Raw genomic sequence first — 10,115 nt, forward strand, 5'->3', positions numbered from 1 at the left:
CGACATAATGCAGAAGGAACGTATAAAAATGAAGCGGATAAAAGTTGAACACACAAAAACCAGTTCCCTTTATTCTATCGCTACTCTTTTACATGCCGCGAATATTCTGTATCCACTATCCTCTATTCCACACGTCGAAAGATTTAAAACGTTTAGCTGCCGCCTTTCTCTTTCTTCCTCCCTCTTCCCAGTTGCAGGCCTAACCGCGCAAATAAAAATGGCAAAATCACGGAAAAGCTGTTAATTACTCGACAGCAAAAATAAATATTTCTAATTACCTACGAGAAATAATAGAACAAGTATGTATTTGTTACAGAAAGAACAGTTTAACATGCGCTGTTTCTCAATCATAAATATTTCCCCACGTTACTCTGATACACGTATAACATAATTACTATTCGATTAACTCGAAAGCAATGCACAATATCACCTACTCACGATAGTGCAAATATAATAATAATCAAATTTCAGTAGGCAAACGCAAAATATTGACAAATGACGCAACGAGGTTCCCTTCGTCACGTGCGTCAATTTTCCAGAGTTAAAAAGATACATACAAAACGTGATCACACCGCGAGACGGAATGGAATGTTCTACGAATGTCCAGGTGCACATTGATCATTGGTTACGCATCAGTTTAAACGAATCACTTCAACCGTATTCGTAAACTTCGTAATAATTACGCGTAAAAAGAACGTATTATATCATGAAAGATAATACGTCCTATGCTTAATGCATTCAAACACGTGTCCATGATAAAAAAAAAAACCTGTTACTCCGTAAGACAGAAACGAGAAGGAAAAAAAAGAGTATAAACTCACCTTCCATCCAGCACTGCTGTTGCTTTCTCCCTTCTCCCTGAAGTAAGTGATATTTTGCATCATCCACTCGTAGATCTGAGATAGAGTCAACCGTTCATCAGGGGCACTTGTAATGGCTTGAGTTATGAGATCAGCATAACTTTGGTTTCCCCACGGATTTCGTCGCGAGGAATTCTTCTTGACCGGAAGCAAGCCGGTACCTTGGCTCAGAGAGCCATGCTGAGGCGGCGTACCACTTTCGACGCCTTTAACGCCCTCTTTACTAACCGATACGTTCGGCACCACGTTCCCCTCGATATATTCCTCCTCCGGCCTTGGCAGCGGCCACGTGTGCGACCGTGCTCTAGTCTGAGGCTCGAACCCGCTCTCAAGGTCGTATGGTACCCCCTGCTGTGGTTGCAACCCGGTCTTCGACCCCGACACAGAAACCGGCACCGAGTCCATCATGTTCGTTTCATCCATGTACTCCACTTTGACCGCGAGCACCTCGCGAGGTGCTCCTCCGTCACAGATATCGCACTGTCTAGCGAAGAAACGCGAAAGGTCGCCGTAACAGTTGATACCGCGCTGCGATCGAGACCCGCGATATTTGCTAACACTGGTAACTTCTATGGCGTTAACAGCACTACGTCAGTATTAACGAGTTGAAACTACAACTGGGGTCGCTTTTCTCGGTAACAGCCACGCGTTATTATACGCCCGCGCTAGTCTCTGGTCTTCTTCTCCGCGATACACAATTGTCAACAAATAGTGCGTGAACCGTATCTCGCACACGCGAAAATATCCCTTGAAAAATTAACAAGACGAGACAAAGAAGATCTATATATACGAGGAAAGCCAGAGTATCGCGGATCACCCGAATCGAACTCTCCCGCAACTGGCAGCGGACCGACCGAGAATACGCTGTACGTTGCTCTGCGTGTCGTGAGCAAGCGAGAGAGAAACAGAAAAACAGGACGAGTGCAAGAGAGAAGGATGCCAACGGGAGAAGGGGCAGACCACGTGGTCAAACTCACTGTTTACAAGCCACGCCGTCGGTCACGTGGCCATGTTTTGATAGAGAACTTGGCCCACTGCGAGGAGAGAATCTTTGTCTTTGTTGTTTCACGATTCGAACGCGGCACGCTTTTGTAAAAACTTTTCGTTGGTCGAGATGAGTGATCGTGACGCGTCGCTTTTTCTGCACAATATCGCACGGAGTTCGTCGACAAAAATCCAAAGATCGAAACGGTGACCCTCTGTATCCTATCTGCTCGAAAACGATCGTCTTTCTTCCTATTTTTCATCGATGTTCCCTGGTTGTGCTGTTTTCCTGATACTTTCCAGGATTCAACACCTCCGTCGTTTCTTTACTTAACGTACATTTCCCCCCGGAATAGATCGAATAGATCAAGACGATCGAAATGCGACGAACACTCGAACGTTACAGCTTCGTGTACTTCTAGCGCACAATCGAACTGATTTGAATAACCTTGGTTCACACTGACAATGTGGGGAACGTTCAGCGTACACGTTGTACATACTCTCTGAACGTGTCGCCATATCAGACACGCGCACTCGTGGTTACTACAGGAATTAAATCACCTTCCTCCTGCATGCAACTTGCCGGCAAGGCAGCACGGCGAATACTAACTTATTCTTCTGGCCGGCAGCCGGAACTGACCGAGCGAAGCCGAAATGGCGAGAAGTCAATTCGTGGCGCCTGCCTCCGTGTGTTCGAGAGCGACAAAGATAAGACGACGAGCAACGAAACGCGTACAAGAAAGAAGGATCGCGGCTGAGCGAGCGAAATGAACTAACCGACCAACCGAACGTGTGAAAGAGAAAGCAAGAGGGAGATCGCGAGCACAGTGAACGAGCGATCTGGTAGGTAGTTCGGCGACATGGTAGGGGAAACAGCGAAGGTGGGGGTGAGGCAGCGGAGTTGGAGTAAAGGAGAAAGAGTGGGCAAACGAGCGAGCTGTATAGATAGCAAAGAGGTAGCGGAACGAGAGAGGGAGAAAGAGGCAATTGTCCGGAATGAGCTGGACAAAGGGAAGAGGGAAAAAGACAAGCTGATCACGGGATGGAATCAGGGTCAGAGAGTGGGGAGGAGGAGGAGGAGGAGGAGGGCAGCGTGGTCGGTTAGATCGACAAGATGGGCGGGGAACGGGGTACGTTATGCCCCCAGGGCCAGATATTGTTCTCCATGTGGAGTCGAAGAGAGGGAATTCGCACGCGGCCACCTACCCCTGTGATGGGCGTTCAATTCTCTTCTTCTGCAACTTTCCAAATAATTTCATTATAAATAATAATGAAATCTTTTTAAATGTTAGTCTAATTTTTTAAGTAACTAATAGAAGAAATTTGATTATTTTTGGGTATTTTAAAATGAACAATTCTGGAGTGTTAGAAAGGGAAAAAACAGGTACATTCTGTAGTAGAGAAATGTTGGATTCGTTTTGAAAATATATTCTATACAAGATTCCTACAAAGATCTAAATTATTTTCTGAATGTTTCCGTAAGTTACAAACTAAATGAACATTTGTTTGGGTATTTAAATTATAGGGTATTTAAATTAGTAACAATAATCTGGTAAACTTGATATAGTTTTACCGCACTTATGCAGTAAATGACTCCACCTCCACTGAATGGTGGAATCTTATACAATGAAATTCTTTGCTAAACAAAATGTTTATAACCAAGGAAATTTGTAGAAAAATCGACGTCAATGAATAATCTAAAATCTCATCATAACTGATGAAAAGGAATGTTATATATTAAAATAAAAATTTCAACGTGTTAAACGATGATAATTGCTATTGATAAAAATGATTGGAACAACTTTCTACAAAGAAGCGAAAAATTAGACATTATTCTTCAGAAAAAGCTTCGTCTTTTCTTCCTTAATACAAGCTCTATTTTTTCTGCACAATTTTCATCGTCTTGAACAAGCTATTAATAACTTTAATGTTCTTATTGATTTTTTTTTGTAATTTCTAGGCCTGGAAATTTCTTTCCTTCAGAAGACTATTTTAATATTTTATAGCCCTTAAGACCTTCAATATTATTCTCTATTTTTAAGTTCGCTGAAGTACCTATTTCGAAATCTTCAACAGATGCGAACTGGTTTAAATTCGAATAATTGTCAAAACTACTTTTTTATCATTTTTAGGCTTGGAAACTTCTTTCCTTCCGAAGCTTATCTTAATGCTTTATGTTTTTTAATTTTTTAATTTTTGTTAAGTTCGCTAAAGTGTTCGAGATCTTCAACAAATTCAAACGCTCTTAATTATTAAAGCGAAATAAAAACGAATAATTATTAAAGCTATTCTTTTATCACATCTAGGCTTTGAAATTTCTTTCCTTCAGAAAAGTATCTTAATGTTTTTTGTTTTTCAATTTTTTAATTTTTGCTAAGTTCGTCAGTGTCCGAGATCTTCGACAGATTAAAACGCTTTTAAGTTCAAATAATTGTCGAAGCTATTCGAAATTTGAAGAGTTTGAAACTAATTAGGACGTATAATATGCGGTGCTCTTTCATGCATGCTGATACTTTACCTACTTTTTACATTTCATTCAATTTCTCGATATTTTCATGCTATGTTCAACAATTCGTTGCTTTGCAGATTAGAACATCGCCATTGAGGAACAAAGGTGGAGAACAGAGCTCTAGGGAGCTTTCGATATCTTGCGATAATTCGACTCAACATTCACGAAACGAGAGAGATTAACGAAATGCATAAATTGGGATGTTTTGTAAGAAATTCAATACACAAAATTCATTCCTTTCTAGGATTTAGTTGAATTTTAACATCGATAAAATTCTACAACTTTTTTTGCAACTTCTGTATACATAGAAAATATAAGACATGCTTTACATTCCATTATATTTGCTAGAATAACCACCAATATAAGAAAAACGTTAGTTATTAAGTTAGATACTTACTAGTAATTCTCTTTCGGTTGTTTAAAAATATTCAAATTTGAAATTCCATATAGTTCCGATCGTATTGACGTGAAATACAAAACAGCTTCTAGCATATACAATATGACTGCCATACAGGATGTGGCTCGATCGGTAGTAGGTAGGTACAGCCGGATATATGAGTTTACGTGTAAAAATAAGCCGAAAGTGGAAATCAAATTTTTTCGTACAAGGCTCGATTTCCAAGATTTTACTTTCTACTCTAGAAAAAATTTGTATATGGATACATTTACACTTGAGTATCTAATTCTGAATAATATTGCACTTGTAATATACGTTTTGATGATTACAAATCTTTCTTTCATGATCCACAGAGACATGGATTGACACTTAGCATTCTTTTGAAAATCTGTGCATTTCATTACTTTCTTTTTTTTTTTCAAAAATCGAATTTATAGAAGACATTCCTACTCTAGCAGACAAAATTTATGCAGCAACGTAATATCAAAACATCTGACACTTTCATTACGAAAAGGACAATTTTATTAGGCAAAAAAGAATACGAATGTGAGTGTAATGACAATAATTCAATATTATTTGCTAACGAATTTTCAGTTGATCAAAGCATATGGATATTTTAAAATGTAAACTGTAAATTGTCTAAAAATAAGAAGTTCACACTAAACTAAAATATATGTAAATTCTTTGCTTTCTCGATTTTCTCCAAAAATGGACTTACACCAGTTTCATAATAAACGATTCAAATGTTAAATGTCAAAGAGTTTCAAGTGCTTACTATTTTATGTAAATACTTACTACAAAGTATGTAGGGGAAACCTGTACAAAACCGTATATCATACTTCAGTATTTCCGTAACTAATTGAAAAAATTTCCCAACCATTTTGCAATTGTTTTCTGCTATATTGAAGTGTCCGTCAACAGTGTTTTGTTATAAACCGAGTACATTCTAAAGAATTATCACGTTTATTGTGTTTTTAAGTATTCTGTTCTTATACTCGACTGTTTTCAAAACTCCACAATAGTGTTTTGAAAATCAGTAAGTAAGTTACATGACAATATTTACCAGTATCTATTAACATTGTATTTCGAAAATTGTTACCGGTCATTTCATCTTTATATGTAATTATAAAGAAAAGATTGTGTTCATGCGTCCTGGGGCATAACCTGGACATCTATTTAAGTTAGTTAAGTACCTATATACTTAGTATTTCATTTCTGTTTAAGGGTGTTCGTAAGATGCCGCGTACTTATTAATGAAAACCTACTAAAAGAAAAGCAAAAAACAAGAATTGGGGAGGAAAATAATTAAATTAAATAAATCTGGAGTTGATGATATTTGTATACATTGTCAAGAAGAATATAGCGAAGAATAAGTCGTTTGCAAGAAGATTGGGTACCGGTTGGGTACCAGAAGAACTTGATCATTTTCAATGTTATCGTTGTTAATTTAAATTAACTTTAAATTAAATAATTCTGTTATTTTTTGTTCATTATGAAAGCATTTAATAAATACAGTTTTGATTACACAATTTGTTTTACAAATTACAAAGTTGTAATTCGAACGTTAAGTGTACGGTTTTGTACGGGTTTTCCCTACTTTCCATCATTATTTGTGACAGTTTCCCATCTATGTATGTGGAACTTGCGTTATAACTCTTTCATAAAAATCTTCGGCTTTATCATTAAAAAAAAAACGTATTGCACTTTTTAGTGCTTCAAAATTATTGAAGTTTTTCCGTCTAAACTGTTTGACAGTGATCGAAAAATGTGCAAATCTGTTGGTACCAGATCCAGGAAATATCGTAGATGAAGAATAAGTTCTCATTGCAGTTACGATATTATTTTTTTTTTGTGTGATCTTGTATTGTCGTAAAGTTACAGGATGCCCTTTCGATTCACAAGGGAAGATCTTTTAATTTGCAGTCCTTGATACATGTTTTCCAATTGTTGACAATACAAATCAAAGTTGGTGATTGTATTTGGATTGAGCAGCTCATAAAAAATTATTCTACGGGTGTACCTCCATACACACAACATTACTTTCTTCATTGTTAAATTCTTCTTGCTAGTATCTGAAGGACGTTCCCCGGGTACTGACCAATGTCTTTTTCCCGTTACATTATTGTAGAAGACCGACTTTTCATCTACCGTGACTTCGTCTCATTGAAATCGCTAATGGCATAACAAAAACCTGTGTTGCTGGATTTTCGGATAAAAAGGATTAATGTTTCACAACAGTCAGGAACTTGTAATACATGCTACCACAACGTTATACGTTCTTAGAAGATTTATTCTGTTCTTTGTGTTTACACACTTCTCCCGATATTCGCTAAACAAATTGTACGCTGAAATTGGCGTGTTAATTTTGTATTGTGAGCAAGATAACAGTGATACGTGTGAGTGTGTGTGAATTTTTCTATCGATTCTCGTGGGCAGAAGATTCGTACTGTGTATGTGTATGTGTGAATTTTTCTATGACATTGTGACAGACTTTCATGCATTTTTGGATTTCTTCTGTGGACACTTTACTCGAGAATTCCATGTAGCAGGTTTTAATACACTTTTGCAGATTTTAACAAGTAAGCATATTTAACCCTTTCGCTATGGCACGCTTTCGATAAAAAGTGCTCGCTGTGAACTAGACGAAACAGTTATTATTCAGTGTTTGCATAAAAATAAAGATATGTAAGATTGAAAATCAATTGTTTCACGATAATTCATTTGTAGGTATTTGTGAAGGGCGAAAATTAATTAATAAATTGTACTAGGTTAGTGCAAATGAAATGTCATTTTCTCAACAGCTGAAATTGACGAGTTGATACCATATCTAACATTGAATTTTGCGCGACCATAAATGATTATACACAAAAGTTAAGAGAAAGGAATTTTCTGTATTAGATAAGTACATGCATATTGAGTAGTAAAAAAATTCATAATGCGATTACTTGAACATTATTATTTGACATGATAAATAGTCTGGATATGCGTGTAATTTCTATACATAAGTTTAACCTACAAAAAACTGTGATAAAACCTGCTGAAAATCATTTGAAAAAGGTTATGTGAATGTTAACACACTTCAATGTTGGTGTACAATATTCAAAATTGGCGACTTTTCGTTAAAAATAAGCCAAGAGAACCAATGATAACATCTTAAGAAAAATTATTGAAAAGAATCCACGGTAAAAAGTATGAAATTTTGCCACATACTCCCCTATTCACTCGACGTTTCCCTAACATACCACGATTTCTTCAAACACCTGAACAATTTCTCAACAAATAAATTATTCCGAAATAAAGATACTGTAAAAGCAACATTCAAAGAATTTTTTCATTCAAAGACTAACGATTTTTACAAATCTGGAATAATAAAACTAATTTAATCGTTGAGAAAAATGTATAGAATCGTGTGGAAATGATTTTGATTAAATGCATAATTATTTGAGTCTACACAATATATCTAAAGTTTCATTAGAAGAAACGATGTTTCATATGCACGAACCTAATACAGTGGGTGATCAAGTTATTAGAGCCACCGCTAAGAAATTGACGGGTTTACATTATAAAGATTAATTTTCATATGAAAACCCAGTTATACTGAATGCTTGTTATTTTTTGTACGAAGCGTTGATGTTTACAAATTGCAAATACACACTTGGCAACACTTTAGGCAATATTATCTGTCATGTGGACGTTATTTTGTATCAGTACCGCAAATCATCACTTGAGAACCACGTGTTACAGTTTTATTGGTTTATAGATCTTGAGCATTTTAATTATTCTTGCTGTGTTTTTACTACTTATAATACACAGTAAATTACTTACAATGCATTGAAAAAAGAATCAATGCTGTAATTGCAGCAAAAGGTAGCGCTACCAAATACTGACTTTATTGTTACTTCTTACCTGTATTTTTTATAACTATATAAGCTAAGTTTAACTGTTTCGTGTATCTTTAGTGAACAATCGTTAATTAAAAATTATTTAGTGTGTAAACCTTGATATTGTGATTTTATTTCTACACAAACACAAAGAACATATTTTTCGTATTGTGGCTCTAATAATTTGATCACCTACTGTATGTATTGGATGAGCGTATATTGTATACGCTCTGCATAAATGAGTCACTACATTTACAGAGCGTATAGTACATTCGTCGTAGCGAAAGGGTTAGTGTACAATATACGATTTTTTTTTTTGTGAAGTGGAATAGCAACGAGTCTTAACGGACAATATCTACTAGACTCTTTAGCGCGGCTTCTACAAGATAAGGTGGTAGCACTATGGTCTATTATATTAATTCTTACTTTATAGTATCTAATAATTCTTTATACGAGAGAACAAAAGAAATCGAACTTGAATTGTAAATCTACGTTTCAGTCTATAACTACCCTAATAATGAGGGTGAAGGGCTGAAATTTGGCATAAAGGATCTTCTTTCAGAGGTCTATCGATTAACGTATCACAAGTCCAATTTGATTTAGGGCCACTTTTCCTATGCTTATTCGACTGTACCTTTTATTTGAATATCTCCTAAATCCCATAATCTATGGTATAGTAGAAAAAAGAAACGCAAAACGTTCTAGTGTAATTGGATCACTTTAAACTTCCCGTACTATGCGAAATTTTATCGTGTGAAACCGCACATGCGGAGCAAAATAAAGAAAGAAGGGAAGTTATTGGTACCCTTTATCCATTAGATCTACCCGAAAAAGGTGAGGTTAAGCTCGTACTATCAATTACGTTACCCCAGTTCTAAGGTTTAATTTATACGAAATCGAATCAAGACGCTTGGAATGAAATTTGTTGTAATAACGGTCAATAAATTTGCTTTAAAATTCGTTCGTCATTGTAAGTAAAAGATTAATGAAAATAATACATTTAAAGCTATTTAGACATATATAATTATTTAGATTAATTAAACTGTAAATTCAGATCAATTAAAGGATAAACTATTTAGATTTATACCATAACACATATTTTAGAATATTCACGATTCTGTTATTTCTTTTATTTTTAGACGTACTAAAGTATAAATATTACCTATAACGTGCATAAAATTTCGAATTATAATACTTGAAATTATAATTATGAAATCTACTGGATTCTCTCAATACACGACTCGTTGTAAGGGAATAACGCAAAATAAACAGTAAATATTGTCTTAGATTATACGCACGCTGTACAGTGTATCTATGGAATAAAATTAAGACTTATTGCTGTATTAAATGTTGTAACAGTAATTATTTGTAGAAATTGATATATCAACCACTTAACGCTTATGCCCGCGTCACACACGTGAACAACTAATAGTCTAGTAAGTGCAATATTTTTTAAATTATTTTTTTTCATTCTCCATACTGTG

The 10,115-nt window shown here is 35.6% G+C and overlaps 1 protein-coding gene across 1 annotated transcript in view; it reads right to left on the bottom strand.

Annotated features, from left to right (window-relative positions):
* Window positions 1-1,407, bottom strand: part of LOC108574448 (forkhead box protein O-like) — a 246,565-nt gene extending 245,158 nt beyond the window's left edge. The window contains exon 1 of the mRNA XM_017937041.1: window positions 822-1,407. Coding sequence (XP_017792530.1) covers window positions 822-1,283 — 462 coding nt within the window. The 5' untranslated portion in view covers window positions 1,284-1,407. The remainder of the gene's footprint in view (window positions 1-821) is intronic.
* Window positions 1,408-10,115: the final 8,708 nt, after the last annotated feature.

The sequence above is a fragment of the Habropoda laboriosa genome, unplaced genomic scaffold (assembly GCF_001263275.1).
Source record: "Habropoda laboriosa isolate 0110345459 unplaced genomic scaffold, ASM126327v1 scaffold172, whole genome shotgun sequence".
Taxonomy (NCBI): Eukaryota; Metazoa; Arthropoda; class Insecta; order Hymenoptera; family Apidae; genus Habropoda; species Habropoda laboriosa.